Source organism: Amblyomma mixtum, chromosome 7 (genome assembly GCF_055824585.1).
Source record: "Amblyomma mixtum isolate Tamu chromosome 7, ASM5582458v1, whole genome shotgun sequence".
Lineage (NCBI taxonomy): Eukaryota > Metazoa > Arthropoda > Arachnida > Ixodida > Ixodidae > Amblyomma > Amblyomma mixtum.
This window is the reverse complement of record NC_143018.1, coordinates 63,217,256-63,236,492: the sequence shown is the minus strand read 5'-3', so window position 1 is coordinate 63,236,492 and position 19,237 is coordinate 63,217,256. Positions and strand designations below refer to the sequence as shown.

Here is a 19,237-nt window from a genome sequence, read left to right as displayed (position 1 = left end):
GTGGTGGGAAAGATGCGCTTTTGTTCAGTGCAGTCTCCTGGCCGCATCCTATGCTAGGGCCTTCTCCATCGGACAGCCCGACACATATCAATTGCTAATATCCTGCCACGCCAAGGCCATGTAATCACGCAGGCCATACTGTGTTGCGATGCTTAATGGCGTTGTAGGCATAATTAGAGAAAAAAAACTGCACACGCAAATAAAAAGATGGCCTTGCCTTGAGAGCCTTTCTGAGACCGGATCCAATGCTGGTGCCTCCATCGGCGTGAAGCCTGGTGATAGCATTCAAGAACCCCTGCCTGGTGGTCCCATTCACTGTCATCAGCGTGTGGACTACCGTGGAACTGGAGCTGTATGTAACGATGGCCACTCTTCGGGAGCCATCCTCGATATCTGCTATGTACCGCTCTACCGCTTCTTTCAAAAAGCCGATGCGGCTTCCCTGCAGTGCGACAAAACTTTTGCTGAAATCTGTGGAGATACGAGCGCTCATCACATTACATCGTGTAGCTCACGGCAATGTTCCGAAATATTGTTGCGAAAGCAACACTACGCTAGTCGCCATTTCGCTGAACTCTGGAAAGGCGAAGCTGCGCATGCGCGAGGAGCGGGAGACGTCACTAGGCGCACAGCTGGCGCGGCATGGCCGCCGCCGCTGCCGCGCGCTCCCCATCGTCTCGTCGAATGTCTCCTCTCTCTCTCTCTCCCTTACTGATGCGCAGTAGCGATTGCGCATCGCTATCTGTGTGGTTGCCGCCGCGGTGGCTCAGTGGCTATAGGGAACGTGCGCTTCCCAGGTGGCACTGCAGTTATTCCACTGTTCGACTAAAAACTGCTGCCGTCAGTCGCTTGGGCCGCTACAAAGGCGAGGGCACATTCTGAACGATTAGAAGCCCGCGTTTGGTTGATAGCACTATCTGCCTCGCTTCTGTAGACATAACCCCGATAACTGACACGCACCACGTGTGGCTTCGACAGCGCGCAGAAGCTCATGCCAATAAGCTCAGGAAGGTGGCGTGGAATAGCACCAAGAGCGCCCCCAGAACTGCTTGCTCCTCTCGCTATGCTGTGTGTTAAGGCGCTGCAGTCGACACGGCAAACCTGAGCTGCGGTTCCCTATGGTGCTCGGCTGCTGACCCAAAGGACGCGGGTTCGATCCCGGCCGCGGCGGCTGGAATTTCTTTGGAGGAGAAATTCTAGAGGCCCGTGTACTGTGCGATGTCAGTGCACGTTAAAGAACCCCAGGTGGTCGAAATTTCCGGAGCCCTCCACTACGGCGTCTCTCATAGCCTTAGTCGCTTTGGGACGTTAAACCCCATAAACCAACCATATATAAAATTGGCAATGGCGTAGCTCTGCTCTCCGGCCGCTTATCTGTTTTTGTCAGCCTGCGTCCGCTTGAGCGGACGCGGTTGTTGCTGCGACGCGCATCTTTTCTCTTCTTTCTCGTCTTTCACTCTTTCCTTTTAACTCTCCTCTATCTGCACGTGGCAGCGGTGGTGGCTCGGCTCAAGCCAGTAGGCAAGTCGTGCAATTTCCTTTTCATCCTTCTCTCAGTAACGACAGCAACACAACAACACCTCTGCTATGCCAGGATATACGTAGCGCGAGGTGAGGGCCAGGTGTCCACCTGAACCAGAGGGAAGGCGCATAACTGCCCTCTTGAAACAGTGGATACCACAACCATGCTTTAAGCTAAGTGGCGGTAGTGACTGGTGTGCGCAGCATGCGTCGGCATTCACAAAGTTATGCCAGAAACGCGGCGCTGAAGCCATATATGCCGTCAGCGTTCGTTGTGTACGTTGGCGTTAGAAACGTTTTACACTCCGATCATTTCAAGGAATAGAAGGCGAGCGCGCGCGCGGCGGGGCACGCCAGCTGCGCGCAGGGACGTCCCTTGCTACTCGCGAATGCACAGTATGGTCGTGCAAGAGCACGCGAAACGGCCGCACTGTGAGCAGTGTAGCTCACACAACAATACATGGCTACGCACAGATGTTGCTTTCGCAATTCTCCAGATTTAACCAGAGCTAAGCCGTAGCCAATTTCTTAGTGTTCTTTTTTTGTGTGTAAAAGACCCTAACATTTAAGCTGTAGAAGTTCTGTTAATTTTATTTTTCTCAGAATAACAGAACAGAACCGTACTGTCCCTTGAGGCTTAACTTAGACATCATTACTTAGAAATTTCTAGCTTAATTTACACTGCATTTTCATTAAACGGGAAGAGATGGTGGCTGCATGTGAGAGACACCAGATTTTTTTTTTGTGCTATGTTCTCAGAATGTGCTGAAGACATTAGAAAACATCGGCCAGCATGTGCAATTCGGACACCGAGCAACCGAACGGCGTCTATGGCACCATAAATACAGCATAAAGATGGTATTAAGTGAGGCGTACTAGAGCTTCAATATAATCATCCTGTCCATATAATTGCTAGCTTGTCGCCGCATCCGGAATGCAAAGGAGTGAGCGAAAAGCTATTAGGCCGTTTTAGTCACACGTACGAAAGGACTTTCCGCGCGTACAGCTCTTACGGGTGAGGAGTACGCAACCACAGACATATGTGAGATTGCGAAGCATCCGTGTGTTCCTAGCGCGAGTAGACATCTCCGCGGGATTATCTGGCAAGACCTCAAACAAGTAAGAATGCCAAATTAGAGGCGACATCTAAAACGCGCTGCTGGGTTCCGTTGGGCAGCGCCGTGCCTTCACTGCGAAACGCAAAGAAATGGAACTCCTTCGAGGCCGGCATGCGAGATGCACACCGCTGAACGGAAATTCCAGTGCGCTGTTAAGAAGGGGAAGTAGTGTTTAGCTCCCGCACTGTGCTCGACCGCACAGAACTGCTGCTCTGCTGGCAGAAGTGCATCCGTTGGAGGTTGAGGCACTTGCAATACACGTTGCATGAAGGCGTACGCGGGAGAGTGCCACGGCTGCAGAATGACGCCAGGTAAGCACTACACGACACACCTCAGGGATTAGCGGACCTCAGAGCAGCACAAGTAAATGTTGCGTTGCTTCGCGAGCTCACCCAGCTCGTTGGTTGGTTGGTTGGTTGATTGGTTGGTTGCGACTCGACTGGCTTCGCTTAAATACTCGCCTTGGATGTAACTGGCTACTGCACTGGCCATGCTCGGCGAGAGATGGCACGGATAAGCATACGCGAGCAGTACCAATTCAGTTAAGTAAGTACCTCCACGTGGCGACTGTTTGTGGTCACCGCGTACGTGTGAATAAAAGCGCTTCTGATGACGCGCAGGTGGTCGAAATTATTCCGTAGACCTCCACTACGGCACCACTTTCTCTCTTTCTTGATTCGCCGCTAGGGGGCCAACGGGAGCGGATGCCTGCAATGTCGGCTCCGGCAAACGGTACGTGCTTCTACCCAATCTCTCCTACGGCCACTAATCTGCTCGAAAACCGACATAACTGCCTAAGGAGGACAGGAAAGCCGCCCATTACGGGCAAAATCCGACCTATTTTGAGAGAAGACCAATTATCGGACCGAGACGCCAAGCCGCACAGCTAGGCCGCACTAGGATTCCTCCCCTCCGTCGACTCCGTCGGCGACGGCAGCCGTTGTTATGGAGGTAACGGTTGAAGGCCGCACTATCACCGTGGAAGAGCAAAACTCAAGCGACTGGACACCGGTGTGTATAAAGCCTATGCCTCCCGACCAGCCAGTTCGCCGAAACCTTACCGCTCCGACAACGCTACCTCAGACGCAGCCCACCCGAACGCCAACAACGCGTCGCGCCACGCAGCAGCCGTAACCGGGAGCGGCAAGACGCAAGCCCGTCTACCACCTGCGACTAAGAAGGCTCGCCTCACAGTACAGCGGAACAAGCAGCTGCCACCACTTCCACCGAACGCTATTCGAGTAGTCGTTCGCCCGCGAGGTGAACTACGACTCCTAGTGTCCCAGCACTCCGGCTCTTGAAGACAGTGCAGACCCAGCTCGATATCATTCCACCGGACGACTTCTGCCTGCGCATTCACCCGACCAACAATACTTTCACCATGGCAACCACACATTTCCCAACAGTCGAGACTCTCAAGACACTGACCTCTCTCACCATCGAAGGCAAAACATATCCCTGCGCGGCATACGTAGCACCACCACAGGGGGCTACCAGAGGAGTCATCACGAACGCCTATGACGACGAGACGCCGACTCAACTGTACCATGACCTGGTCAAAAGAAATCCTGAATACACCATTCTAGCAGCACGATGCATGGGAAAGACACACTCCATCCTAATCACCTTCGACGAAACCACTGTTACGTCTCGCCTTCGTCGTGGGGAAGACAACGACATGGCAGCAGCGAAACGCCGACAAACCCCGAGACGCGCGTTGGGTGAGCGCCTGGAATGCCACGGAAGCCGCGTCCGTCTGCCCGGTTGACCGAGCGTTTCCCCTACACCGAGTGTGAACGCGCGTTCGTAATGCGCGGGAACGCCGCTCATGGACATTCCGGCGTCTACGCTACGGTGATGGCATCGCCCCCCCCCCTCTCCCAGCGCGTGACGGCGGTGTGATCTCTCGGGAGTGAGTGAGTACGTGTGTGTCTGTGATTGGTGCCAGTGAAAACTTCCTTCCCCTGCAGGCCCGGCCCCCATCTAGGGACCCTAGGGAAGGGAACTCTTAAAAACCCCGGCAGCGGCACGGCCGGGGCAGCTCTTTGTCATCGAATGGTCTCCTGATGAGCTGTCGTCATGCAGCGTTCCTGCAGCTCACTTGTAAATATGTAAATTCCTGTATAAAGTCCTCTCCAATTGTCTTTTTCCAGCAGCCTCGCCTCAGACGCCCCTCATTCCCTCTCCGGCACACGACCATGCTACCTCGTATGTAACAAACTGGTGGCAGCGGTGGGGTGCTGCTACCTCGTCTTTAACAAACTGGTGGCAGCGGTGGGATGCTGCTACCTCGTCTTTAACAAACTGGTGGCAGCGGTGGGATGCTGCTACCTCGTCCTTAACAAACTGGTTGGCAGCGGTGGGATGCGAATCATCGGACACCAGCAGAGAGTTGCGGACAACGGGACGCCGAGCAGCAGAACGGCGAGTCGGGGGCAGTGCAACAGCCCTGTGTGTTGACTGGTTGCCTGCAGCGGAACGACTGCGCTGGATTCTTGGCTGTGAGGTTTGGTGAGTGCGGGACTTTCTTCTGCTGAGTTTTGCCAGGCTTTTGTTAGTGTCAGGAACAGAGCTGGTAATTGGGTTGTCGTTGCTGCTGGGTTAGTTGCAGCAAGACAATAGCGGGCAGTAGAGAAGCAGCACTCGGAGCAACCATGGATTTGAAGACGCTGCGCAAACCAAAGTTACTGGAGCTTGCGAAAGAGTTGGGTCTGGAGGTATCAGACAAACTCAGAAAACCAGAACTGCTGAAGGCTATTCTTGCATTAGAGGCTGTAGATGACGAGCTTGCGGAATGCCTTGAGACCATTGAGGAGAGGGAATCGGCAAAAAGAGAACAAGAGGAACTTGAACGTAAAGAAAAACAAGAGAAAGAGGAACGCGAGCGTCCATACGCTTTGGAAATGAAGCCTCTCGACATAGAGATGGAACGCGCTCGTAGGTCAAGTCAGGCACACGGTGCAGGAGAGCGGGTATCGTACAATATGACTGACTTAATGCGGTCGTTTCAGACTGGAGACGACATTGGTTTCTTCCTTGTTCACTTCGAGCGAACGTGCGAGCAGCAGGGGTTTTCTCGGGAAACGTGGCCACGGCGTTTGCTCACTTTGTTGCCTGCTGAGGCGGCCGACGTAATCGCTCGCCTGAAGAAAGAGGAGGCGGAGGATTACGATCATGTGAAATCGAGTCTGCTTAAAAAGTACAGGCTGTCAGCAGAAGCGTTCCGTCGGAAGTTTCGCGAAACTGAGAAAGACGAAAACGAGTCATATCCGGATTTCGCCTACAAGCTTATGTCAAACATGCAGGAATGGCTTAAAGAAGAGAAAGCGTTTGGTAATCACGAGAAAGTTCTGCAGTGTTTCGGGCTGGAGCAGTTTTATAGACGATTACCGGAAAACGTGCGGTACTGGGTCTTGGACAGGCCAGACGTTAGTACCGTGGCGAGAGCCGCTGAGCTAGCAAAGGAGTTTGTGACTCGTCGGGCTGACGGAGCCAGGGACGGTCAAAGGGGTGAATTCGGCTCGAAGTTTGAGAGGCCGAAGTTCACGCCCATCAGACCAAAGGAGGGCAAACGTGGTGCGGACTCGAGTAAAAATGATCCGACCGAGAGCAAAGAGACGGCGGCAGCCGAAAACGAACGCAGGAAGAGGTTCGAGGCAAGGCAAACGCGCGTGTGTTATACTTGCCAGAAGCCGGGACACTTTTCGGCGCAGTGTCCCGAAGCGAAAACTAAGCTTGTATTTTTGTAAGTATGCAGTAATGACGAGAACGTGAAGCTTCTGGAGCCGTACATGCGAGACCTCGTCGTGAACGGGAAAGAGTGCCGAGTGCTTCGTGATTCCGCGGCGACGTTGGATGTGGTTCATCCCTCTTTCGTAGAACCCGATATGTTCACGGGCGAGTGCGCATGGATGAAGCAAGCCGTGGAAGCACATAGCGTGTGTCTACCCGTAGCAAAAGTGCGTATTGAAGGACCTTTCGGCGCACTTGAGACAGAGGCCGCGGTGTTATCTATGCTCCCCCTTCAGTATCCGTACCTATTTTCAAAAAGGTCCGATCACCTCCTGCGCGAAAGAGAGCTGCGGGAACAGGAACGCGGAAGAGAGCTGCAGGAACAGGAACGCGAAAGAAAGGCCACTTCGGCAGCGAGGACCGATGAGTTCGGTCGAAAAGCTAGCGAAGAGTGCAGATCCACAAGCCGTGAGGGCTTGGGGGATAATGTAGACACTAAGGCTAGCAACGAGGAAGAGTGCAGATCCGCCAGCCGTGAGGGCTCGGGCGATGATGTAGGCACTGCTAGAAATAAGGAAAGGGGCAATGCGTTGGTTTTGAGCCCAGAGAAGCATGCACTTTCCGCGAAGGAGGCTGATTGCTGCGATCGAGAAGGTAGTACCCGGGACAATATCGCTACGTTAGCCGAACAGCGTCGCATAGTTCATGTTCCGGGCAAGAGCGTTAGGGTAGTAGTATCGATTAGCAAGCCTCAGGAGAGCAAGTTGTTATGCCCAGCAGAAAGTAAAGGGCAGTCGGGACAATTAAGTGCTGCGACACGCAGTGACTCATCGAAAGAGCGAGCCGATAATTCGAATTCTAGTAGAAAAGGCGGCTCGCTGCTCAGTCAAAAAGCTGATGAGAAGGCTGAGTGCCCCGCGAGAAAGGGAGACGCGCAGGACGGAACAGGTAGGAAAGTTTCCGGAAGGCGACCGCACGCAAGGAGAGCCATGCGAAAGGGCAGTCTGGGCAGAAAGGACGAAGGACGGGCTCGAAGCATCGTAAGGGTGAAGGCCGGTCAACCATGTAATGCTCCAAGACTGTCATCGCGGCACGCCAGATGCGATAAGCGCCCTACAAAGGCCAGGCTGGCTAAGCGTGTACAGACAGTGCGAAAGCCACCTTACCCATTGTGGCGACGCTGCGGTAACAGAACGCGTGAAACTTGGAGCCGCCCACAGAGAAGAACGCCCTGCTACCTCACGAGGGAACGCAGCAGAGCGCGCTCCAGTCAAACAAAGGAGCGAAGTGTACTCATGAATCGAGAGTGTACACGCAGGCGTTTGTTTCATGCGCGACCGTCAACCCCTCGCATTCAAATGTTCAGACGCGGCTCAGGTGTTGGAGACGCGCGGCCGGGGTGCGGAACAAATCAATGTCGCGTGGCGTCTGGGGCTCGCAGATGTCAAAGCGGAGTTAAGCCCTTCGATTTTTGTGAATTGTCGGCTGCTAAAGCCACTGTTGGTGTGCGACCGCGCAGGGCGCGGTTGAAGAATAGGCGACCCCTTTGAGCCGCGGCGCGGCTCGCTAGCAGTGGATTCCGAGGATGCCTCTGCTGTTTGCTTTTTCTTTTTCAAACCATTCCTGCAGACAAAAAGTTTTGCAGAAAAAAAAGTTTTGAGCAGGAATAGGTTTCCTACGCGTTGTTTGCATTGAAAGCGTTTATTTTGATAAAGATTGTTTCGAAAAATGCACTAGTGGTGCCCATGTGTAGCAGCGTCCGTTAAAACGCGAAGTGCTAGCCAGACGGGCCATTTAGGCCACTAGAATAAGCGCCTGGAGTAGCTTGATTTTTTTGGAATTTGGGAAATTAATGTGACTTTGGCTCCGATGTTGAGCGAATCTTTGCAGGGATATGCAAGGTGACGGCAGTATGCTGCTAGGCAGAATGAAATGTCGTGGTCATTACGAATCGGAATACATCACAAAAAGGGGAGTCTCAAAGGTAATGCCGATAGCTTAAATTGAGGTCCCTAGCGCAAGAGTCAGCATCATAGTTGCAGTTTGCTGGTAGTTTTTTTTTCCTGATATAGGATATTGAGCCTATTGCTTTTGTTTATTGTTTTAAAATGGAGATGCGCTTTGTGGTGTAATGTGCAGATCTGTGGGAATTCTCTGAGTGCTGCTGGACCACTCCCAGGGATTAATTGGCTTTGTAAGAGGGAAAGAGCCTGGCATTGCGTAGTGGGGATTGTGTCGTGCTTGCGGACTAAGCGGTTGGGTTTCCGGCGTGGTTCTAATGCTAGCGGAGCACGAGTCACTTTGCAGTGCCCTTTGGGAACCTGCACCTGCAAAGGAAGACTTCGGGGTGCGCAGAGCTCCAGAATCGCCGAGAGAGAACCGACTGTCACAAAATTCGGCGCCTTTTAGAAACCAAGAAAGAAACACCGCCGCGCGCACGGCGTCTCGCCGGCGCGAGCCCAACGGGAGAGAGGGAAAGCCCCGCCGAGCACGTGCCTCTCTCTCCACCGCCATGGCGTGCGCCGAAGGAATGAGTCATCCACGCCGAATTCTCTGGAACAGACGAGTCGGTTCTACAGCTGACGGGGGGAAAGGGCGTAGCCTTGCGTGCACTAAGACACGTCCCCCTCGCCAGTCGGCGTCGGCGCCGCTCAAGAACACGCTCGAAACTTCGAGATGCGACCCCCGACCTCTGACCAATGGGGACGCGCGGCCGGTGAGAAGAGGAAAGGGAGACAGCACTGCCAATGCTGCGTGTATGTGCGTGCCTACTCGGGCGCGAACAACAAACAGACGGGAGAGCGAGCCTATAAAGAAGGACGTTGACCGCTATCAGTCAGTCCGGACCGCCGTTTAAGCTTCGGAGAAGCGCGCCCGTTCGACTCCCGGGGAAAACACCACTCGGCCAGCCACGGACCAACGAGGCAACGTTCGCCAGTCTGCGGGACGGCATCGTCGTGGAACTCTGGTCGTCGGACTGCCGCAGTGCCCGGTGAACAAATTGTGTTTTGTTTGTTTACCTCTCTCTCTTGTGTTAGTGCACTTTAGGTGCAATATTGCCTCTGTATTGTATTCTCTCTGGAGTTTGACATTGCACGAGTTGCATTGTTTCGTTAATCACTTTGTATGTGTCTGTACTAGTGACTGTGAAATCCTCTGTATCGTCTCTTTGCTGTATAAACTTTGTTTTGTTTTGTAAACCTCTGGCTCCGACCCATTCTCTGGCTTGCGACCAGCGAAAGCTGGGCACCGAACGCCCAAAAACCTCTTGTCACTTGGTAGCTGGTCTCCGCTGAGTTTGCCACGCTGAGTCGAGGGCATCTCCATCGAGTCCGAGACCGCTACCCCCACACGCTCTAAGGGTGTCTGGGAGCTTCCCACTTAAAAGTGCGCGAAGTCTGGGTGACAATATATTCTGGCGTCCGCGACAGGACGTTTGGTGTTTGCAAGCACAGAGAACGGAGAAAGAGTCGGAAGGAGTTTACGAAGAGGTCGTAAACGAGTGGTAGCAGCAGAGCGATATTGTGAGGGGCCGCTCTGAAGCGGTTAGTGAGGTGCACCGTGGAGAGGTATTCATTGCCTTGAATGTAGAGTTCGGTCTCCAAATATGAGCTTTAAGGAGCTAAAGGAGCTAGTAGAGGCCGGTCTCCAGATGGGGATGACCGGAGCCGAACTGCGAGAATGGGTGGACCAGGAAAGAGAGAGGGCTCGAGTAGAGAGAGAGAAAGAGAGCCAAAGGAAATGTGAAGAAGCCGAAAGGGCTTGTGAAAGAGAGATGGCAATCCTTCAGAGGAAGATTGCTGAAATGCGGCGTTCGAGGAACGTCAGAGATCCAGTGGAGCTTAACCCCGGAGAGGCCGGGTGGAAGACTAACGAGTCTAATTTGTTGGCAACCACGGAAGAGTTTGTAACTAGCTCAACTAGTGAGAGTGAGGTTGTGGAACAGCCTGCTCCTGCAACTGAAGCCAAAGAGAGTGAAGAACAAACCGGAGTGTCGCTTCCTCAGGAAATTGACAGTGTGGCTACTGCTGAGGTAGTAGACACTGAAGTAAAGGCCAACCTGACGCTTCAGTCAGAGGGAACCCTAGAGCAGCCGCCTGAGGACAAAGAAGCAGTTCGGATCTCTATGGAGGAGTCCGAGTGCTACACCTCTGAGTCCGGCAGTGAAGACCACGAGAAAGAGTGGTTTAATGGCACTGAGAGCGAAAGCTCAGACGTTGTAATAACTGAAGAAAGCGCACTCAGTGAAGACCCGGAAGCCGTTCCGAGTGAACCCTCGAGCAGCGAGGGGGGCTTTCACGATGTGGAAGGCGAGGAAATCGGTGCCTATGACGAAGGAGAGGAAATTAGTGCCTCGGAGGAAGGGGACAGTGCAGTACAAGGAATGGAGCAGCACTGCACTGAAACTAACGAGCTCAAGAAAGTATCAGAGAAAGCTGTGGAAGCAACACTGAGCGAAAGTGAGGAGAATAAGTCATCAAGGGCTAATGAGCCATGCTCAGAATGCCCCTCACAAGGAAGGCTCCGAAAGAAGAAAAAAGGACTTGGAAAGAGAGGATAGTTCAGTCCACGAAGAAGAAGAGAGAGCTGGACCAATGGCTTCATCGCGAGATAAGAACTCGGATGACGCAACTAACATTGAAGCAGGTGTGCTCCGTAGAAGAGCTTGGAAGAAGGAAAAAAGAAAGAGAAATGAGTCGGGCACCACAGAAGCAGGTGAAACCGAAAAACAGAAGCCCTGGAGAAAATTCAGGCAGAAAACGGGAAGAGACAGAACCAAGCTGAAGACAGCCGAGCCGAATGCAAACAAGCTGCCCAAACATCGCAGCAAAGTCAGAAAGAAGCTCAGAGGAACGAGCCCAGCCTACAGCAAGGACTCAGTGTGGAGGCGCAAACGGAAACAGAAGAGCGCACACGGAAAAGAGAGCAAACACCTGAAGCGCAGCCGTAGTAAGCGAACTGGCGTTAAATTTGCTCGCAACAGACGCGCTGGCCACAGGAAAAGAAGAAGGGCTCGAAGACTGGCCGCAGAACCAGACAGGAGTACGAGTAGGAAGCGGGGCCAAAACCGCGTTCGGAAGAGAAGCTTCAGAATGAGGAGGAAGAAGAGTCCAACCCGTGACAGAAAGAAAAGCCGGAGCCGCTTCCGAAAGGGAATTAAAACCGCGACTGAAAGATTGAAGGAAACAGTAATTCTCCGAGCCCGCTGGGTAGGCCGAACTTGGAAGTATAGGCGAAAGTGTGCCTTGTATTTGCGTGCTCCATGTTTGTAGCCTTGTGTTAATGTACTGCCCAATCGCCGCAGGTTTTATGTGCATTGTGAACATTGTACTGTGCTGTGCATGTGAAAACATCATGGTATTGATGTATGTATTTTCACATGTATTTTGTGAGCGCGCGAATTGTACCGCCGAACTGTGGCGTGTTTTGGAGTGCAATCTGTCTATTGTACTGTGTTATGTATGTGAAAGCATCAAGGTATTGATGTATGTATTTTGGCATTCGCCACTGACTTTGTGAGCGCATGCATGTGCGCGCGAATTTTGTGTTTTGTGAATATTGTTACACAATATTCTTAAAGGAAGGGGCAGTGTCACAAAATTCGGCGCATTTTAGAAACCAAGATAGAAAAACCGCCGCGCGCACGGCGTCTCGCCGGCGCGAGCCCAACGGGAGAGAGGGAAAGCCCGCCGAGCGCGTGCCTCTCTCTCCACCGTCATGGCGTGCGCCGAAGGAATGAGTCATCCACGCCGAATTCTCTGGAACAGACGAGTCGGTTCTACAGCTGACGGGGGGAAAGGGCGTAGCCTTGCGTGCACTAAGACACGTCCCCCTCGCCCGTCGGCGTCGGCGCCACTCAGGAAAACGCTCGAAACTTCGAGATGCGACCCGCGACCTCTGACCAATGGGGACGCGCGGCCGGTGAGAAGAGGAAAGGGAGACAGCACTGCCAATGCTGCGTGTATGTGCGCGCCTACTCGGGCGCGAACAACAAACAGACGGGAGAGCGAGCCTATAAAGAAGGACGTTGACCGCTATCAGTTAGCCCGGACCGCCGTTTAAGCTTCGGAGAAGCGCGCCCGTTCGACTCCCGGGGAAAACACCACTCGGCCAGCCACGGACCAACGAGGCAACGTTCGCCAGTCTGCGGGACGGCATCGTCGTGGAACTCTGGTCGTCGGACTGCCGCAGTGCCCGGTGAACAAATTGTGTTTTGTTTGTTTACCTCTCTCTCTTGTGTTAGTGCACTTTAGGTGCAATATTGCCTGTGTATTGTATTCTCTCTGGAGTTTGACATTGCACGAGTTGCATTGTTTCGTTAATCACTTTGTATGTGTCTGTACTAGTGACTGTGAAGTCCTCTGTATCGTCTCCTTGCTGTATAAACTTTGTTTTGTTTTGTAAACCTCTGGCTCCGACCCATTCTCTGGCTTGCGACCAGCGAAAGCTGGGCACCGAACGCCCAAAAACCTCTTGTCACTTGGTAGCTGGTCTCCGCTGAGTTTGCCACGCTGAGTCGAGGGCATCTCCATCGAGTCCGAGACCGCTACCCCCACACGCTCTAAGGGTGTCTGGGAGCTTCCCACTTAAAAGTGCGCGAAGTCTGGGTGACACCGACTCCGGTTGAGACCAGCCTCAAGCGACATCCCTCCGGACAGCGGATGCTGTCCCCTGTCCATCGGGATCTCCTTCCCCCGGCGGGGCAGTCTGTTACGTCTCGCCTTCGTCGTGGGCAAGACAACGACATGGCAGCAGCGAAACGCCGACAAACCCCGAGACGGGCGTTGGGTGAGCGCCTGGATTGCCACGGAAGCCGCGTCCGTCTGTCCGGTTGAGCGAGCGTTTCCCCTACACCGAGTGTGAACGCGCGTTCGTAATGCGCGGGAACGCCGCTCATGGACATTCCGGCGTCTACGCTACGGTGATGGCATCGCCCGCCCCTCTCCCAGCGCGTGACGGCGGTGTGATCTCTCGGGAGTGAGAGAGTGCGTGTGTGTCTGTGATTGGTGCCAGTGAGAACTTCCTTCCCCTGCAGGCCCGGCCCCCATCTAGAGACCCTAGGGAAGGGAACTCTTAAAAACCCCGGCATCGGCACGGCCGGGGGGCTCTTTGTCATCGAATGGTCTCCTGAGGAGCTGTCGTCATGCAGCGCTCCTGCAGCTCACTTTTAAATATGTAAATTCCTGTATAAAGTCCTCTCCCATTGTCTTTTTCTAGCAGCCTCGCCTCAGACGTCCCTCATTTCCTCTCCGGCACACGACCATGCTACCTCTTATGTAACAAACTGGTGGCAGCGGTGGGATGTTGCTACCTCGTCTTTAACAAACTGGTGGCAGCGGTGGGATGCTGCTACCTCGTCCTTAACACCACAGTCCCTCACTCCATCAAATACATGGGAGCCATCCACCGCTGCACCCCAAACCGTGGCAGTCCGGATGCCTGTACAAACTGGCAGTCCGGATGCCTGTACAAGCCGGGTCACCGCCACGACGTATGCCCGAGTCCCAAGACAAATAAATAACTGCCTCCGTTGTGGAACACAACACTCCCAAGAATACACACTTTGCACGCCCAAGTGCATTCTGCGGGAGGGCCCACACCTGACAGGCACGGGATCCTGCAAGGGACGGAAACAGCCAAACCACCCACAAACGCAGCAGCACGACTTGGTCCTATCCAGAGAAAATTTTCCCCATTTGTCATCCGGACTCCCACAGCCCAACCAAAACAAACCAGCTTGGTCAGTGCCGTTGAAACAAGTCTCGGACACCTCTGCCTCTTCACACAGGCACACGACATCCTTGACTGCACAACGCAGTCTACAACAAGCCCTGGCAAAATCTCAGGAGGAGGCAGCAGCGGCTAAAGCAGAAGCTAAAGCAACCCGAGCAGAAGCCGCCGCCTTGCGTCAACACATCGCCAAGCTGGAAGCCCAGATAAGTGCTCTTGCCGCTGGTTCTACCCTTCCAGGTGCTCCCGCTCCTACCACATCTTAAACTCCTCCTCCCAACCCGCCTACCGCCGATACCTCGTCCTCCCACTCCGAGTCTAATTCCTCTCCTGATTTGCTAGCAATGGAGGCTGACACTGATCCCTTTACAAATTCACCTCCGTGCACAACGCCCCCTCCCTCCACACCCATCTCATTAAACAACATGCCAACCCTGCTTGAATCATTTGCAGCTCGCTTTGAGGCAAAATTGCAGGACGCTATAACTCGCATCAATGAGGAATGCACACCCATCAAAGACGCAGTAATCCGCATAACACAAGACAACGCTATTCTTAACCACCGATTCGATGTGCTAACGCAAGGATTCTCTGAACGCTGTAACTATACTGAGTCCCGACTCCCAAAGCGTGACCCCACACCAAACAGACGCAAGAAGCCCAAAGCACCGGAGGAACAGGCCAACCCTATCTCTACCATAGTTCAGGGCTCCCAACCCCCCGTTACAGCTCCGTCCTTTATAGATTGTCATGAGGGCAGTTCCACTCCGTAATCTTACACTCTGGCAGTGGAACTGCCGGGGATTTGGTCAGAAGCGTCACGTAATCCACCAACTGCTGTCCTGCGCTACAGGACCCGACATCCTTCCCCTGCAGGAACCCTCAAACCCCCTCACCCTACCCGGCTATGCTCCTGTTCTGCCCCCATCCCCCCCACCCACTCGGGTAGCATTTCTGGTTCGTCGTTCAATCACCACCATCTCCCATTCCATTGTGATTGGAGACATTGATCACCTTCTTATTGAGCTTGTGCCGCAACTCGCTCGAGCGAACAGTGTCTTCATCCTAAATGTATATAGCCACCCTAAGTGCCTTCAAGATAACTCGAACGCCTCTTTACCCTCGCGAAGTGCATAGCCAACAAGTGCCCCTTACTCGTCGTGGGAGACTTTAACGCCCCACATACAGCCTGGGGTTACCCACACGAGACACCGAAAGGACGTCGGGTATGGTTAGCCGCGCAACAAGCCGGTCTCTCCCTGCTCACAGACCCCACCTCTCCTAGACGCACGGGAAACAGTGTCTGCAAAAACACTACGCCAGACCTCACGTTCGCACATCTACTCCCTCACGCCACATAGTGCAACACACAAGAGAATCTTGGTAGCGACCAGTTCATCATCGAGATTCTCTTACACATTCAAATACATCGCAGGCCTCCCAGAGGCTCCTATTTGGAACGCGGCCGCTCGCGAACGCGCCAAGAAGTACGGGTGTCCACCCCGCCCCGCGGTACCGATTCGCGCACGTGCTGGCACGAATGTCTATTTGTGTTTGTTTTTATTTTGTGGTGGAGAGAGTGCTCTACCTTCCGGAAGCTGGAGGGCTGGCCATGCCTTGGATGAACCAATGATGTTAAGACCGCAACATGATTGGAAGCTACGGAATGTGGGCCGGGCCTCTAGATCTTTAAAACCGGGCCCCGGAGCGGGTAGCGAGGTTCTGTGCTGAAGTGAGATGCTATGCATCTTCGGCTACGCCGAGTAGGGGCCTCCCCTAGTGTTAGCCAGTTCCACCATTTTTGTTTTTTAGTTTGTCCTTTTTGATGTTTTGTCTTTTTGCCGTTTGTCTCTAGTGCCTTAACTTGTATCTATTGTAAATTCCTGTACATAAACTGCACATAAGCATTCCCTTTATCCCTGACTCTACTCATAGTGAGAGCGTCTCTGACGGGGCACCTCTGGTGCAGAGATCAAGCTTCAGTCTTCGAGATAAACCAACCGTCTCTGGCGGTGCACCTCTGGTGCGAAGAAATAAGCTTCAGTCTTCGAGTTACCAACCGTCTCTGGCGGGGCACCTCTGGTGCAAAGAAGAAGAACCTGTGAAATTTACTGGCGCAGTCGACAGGATCCTGCGGCCATCGGAAGACGGCGCAGGAAGAAGATTGAACGCAGGGAGAAAGGCGACGGTCAGGCAACAGCAGCGTTCGAGAAAGGACCTGCGGAGAGACGGCGGCAAGGACGCAAGGACCACGGCAGTAGTTCAGCGACGCCGGACTGCATCCGGTCAAGAAAAGCAGCGCGTCGAGGACTTGACGGTCACCGGCGGGTCGCAGCAAGTGACAACGTGCACAGGACCAGCGGCGTGCGACAGCTCATCGCAGCGTCCGGTGGAAGTGGCGGTGGACTGCGACGCCGAGGAGCTGGCAGTGCGGATCGACGCATCGAAACTGTGAGTTTCCTTCGTCGCATTGTTCACGTCCCTGTTCATGTGTTCGAGCCGGTAGGACAGTAGAGGGGTACAGACGGCGGTATGGAGGGTTATCCATGCCGGCCCTCACTCGATGTGAGGTACAGAGTGGAATTGGCGAAGCCGCGCTTAGCTCATTATCAGGCTGAGCTTGCAAAAGTGAATGGAGGAAAGGCGCCGCAATGCGAGGAAAAACCTCCGGATTTGCAGGCGTTAGAAGCAAGGCGCCAGCAGCTAGAGCTCGAGCTGGCTAAGCTCAAAGAGTCTAGGAGAGCTAGCCAACTAGCCAGGGAGAACTGCTCCGAGTCCCGAGCAGAGAGGTCGCCAGTGCTGGAAGGCAAAGGCATATGCCTGTCAAGCACAGGAAAAGAAAACAGCCAGAGAGAAGTAAAAAGAGAGCCAGCTTTCCGCGAAACTGGAATCTCTCGTGAAGAAAGTATCCTGACGGAACGCAGCGTCGCGGTGTTAGAGGCGGTGAACGCGCACTCCGACGATCCAGCTGCACAGGTTAGCTCTACCCCAAATGACACCAGGGACGCGGACGCGAGCTCAGGAATAAAAACTCGGTCTCAGGCAAGCTGCGAAAAAGAGCAGTCGGTTCAGTGTGAAACGACCAGCGACGACAGACGTCAGACTGGCGAGCTAGGGATAGGAGGAGGTCAAACGTTGCCGCAACGGCACACTGTGCCAGGCATGTGGCATGAAGTGCCACGTAGCACTATTGATGGCAAAGTCCTTTCATTTGAGGACAGGGAAATTTTTGGCGACTTGCCACAAGGCAAATTAGGATTAAGTGGCTGCGAAAGAGCGCAGGTAGCCTTGGAGTTGTATGATGCCACGAAATCGGCAAGCTCCTATAATGCAGGGAGCGGAAATTTCATTGCATGCCCGTGCAGGAACGGGGCAAATGGCTCCAAGCGAGGCGAAGTAACAGGAGGCAGGGGCGTGGCTTTCAAATTGAAAGTCGGTGCGAGGAACAGTACGTTCCGGGCTGCGGTACGTCAAATTAGATGTAGCAAAGCCGGCCGCACTGTTCCTTACGCAGTACGCTGTTCGTACTGGTGCGCCGGAGAGAGCGTTCCCTTAGGGGCGTCGCATGGTCAAAGATTTGGACCTATCGAGGATCATGACGTGTTTGATCCTGGAGGACACCAGCTGTTGAGTTCTTGCCCCGCTGTGGCACCAGCCTAATGAGCCGAGTGGCAGTTAGGCGTTAATTGTGTTGAGACGCGTAGTGGCTCGAACGCACACTAGGACGCTCGGTGCGACTAAGGAGGCTCACGTGGCCACTTACGGACGTCGTGCGAGTGCTACTGAACGCTCAAGTTGCGAGTGTGTGTGTGTGTGTGTGTGTGTGTGTGTGTGTGTGTGTGTGTGTGTGTGTGTGTGTGTGTGTGTGTGTGTGTGTGTGTGTGTGTGTGTGTGTGTGTGTGTGTGCTCGTTCGCGAGCAGGACGAGGGTGTCTACTTGGAGGTGGTGAACTGGGTGCAACCCACCAATTTGGACGCCGTGTTACGGCGCACGGCAGGCATGCCACCGTGTGTATTTGTGGAATTTGCTTATGTTGTGTGTGCATTTTGCTTTTGGTTTTGTTGGTGCCAGCGCTGGTGTAGCTGCGGTATGTCACCCACAGGGTGGTTTTGTGACCCGTACCGATCCTTTCTTGTTATAATTCTAAAAGTTGCATTTGAGTCCTTTGTAGAATCTTGGGAAGGACGTGTAAGGGATCGGTAGTGTACGCGGGGTCATCGGAACTCGGCTGGGGGCGCTCAAAGCGAAGCGTCTCCTATTTGGAACGCGACCGCTCGCGAACGCGCCAAGAAGTACGGGTGTCCACCCCGTCCCGCGGTACCGATTCGCGCACGTGCTGGCACGAATGTCTATTTGTGTTTGTTTTTATTTTGTGGTGGAGAGAGTGCTCTACCTTACGGAAGCTGGAGGGCTGGCCATGCCTTGGATGAACCAATGATGTTAAGACCGCAACATGATTGGAAGCTACGGAATGTGGGCCGGGCCTCTAGATCTTTAAAACCGGGCGCCGGAGCGGGTAGCGGGGTTCTGAGCTAAGGTGAGATGCTATGCATCTTCGGCTATGCCGAGTAGGGGCCTCCCCTAGTATTAGCCAGTTCCACCTTTTTTGTTGTTTGGTTTGTCCTTTTTGATGTTTTGTCTCTTTTTGCCGTTTGTCTCTAGTGCCTTAACTTATATCTATTGTAAATTGCTGTACATAAACTGTACATAAGTATTCCCTTTATCCCTGACTCTACTCATCGTGAGAGCGTCTCTGACGGGGCACCTCTGGTGCAGAGATCAAGCTTCAGTCTTCGAGATAAACCAACCGTCTCTGGCGGTGCACCTCTGGTGCGAAGAAATAAGCTTCAGTCTTCGAGTTACCAACCGTCTCTGGCGGGGCACCTCTGGTGCAAAGAAGAAGAACCTGTGAAATTTACTATCTGCAACAAGCTTGATGGCAATATGAGTGCGCCTCAGACCTGGAACCTTTTTCGGCAGTTAATAGACTCCACTCACTCTAAGACTACCCAGAGACACGCCCTCACCAAGCTCATGCACACTTCAGATATACCTCCACCAGACCTCCTCCAAGACTTTCGATATCAATACTTCCCCACATACCCTCCTGCACACCACCCTGATTATGCAGGCAC

General features: G+C 53.5%; 1 protein-coding gene across 1 annotated transcript in view; it reads right to left on the bottom strand.

Annotated features, from left to right (window-relative positions):
• LOC149336292 (calcium-activated chloride channel regulator 1-like) overlaps nt 1-19,237 on the bottom strand; it is a 91,674-nt gene that overhangs the window by 48,511 nt on the left and 23,926 nt on the right. The window contains exons 7-8 of the mRNA XM_089554107.1: nt 5,633-5,643; nt 218-437 (exon numbers count right to left, since the gene is read on the bottom strand). Coding sequence (XP_089410233.1) covers nt 218-437; nt 5,633-5,643 — 231 coding nt within the window. The remainder of the gene's footprint in view (nt 1-217; nt 438-5,632; nt 5,644-19,237) is intronic.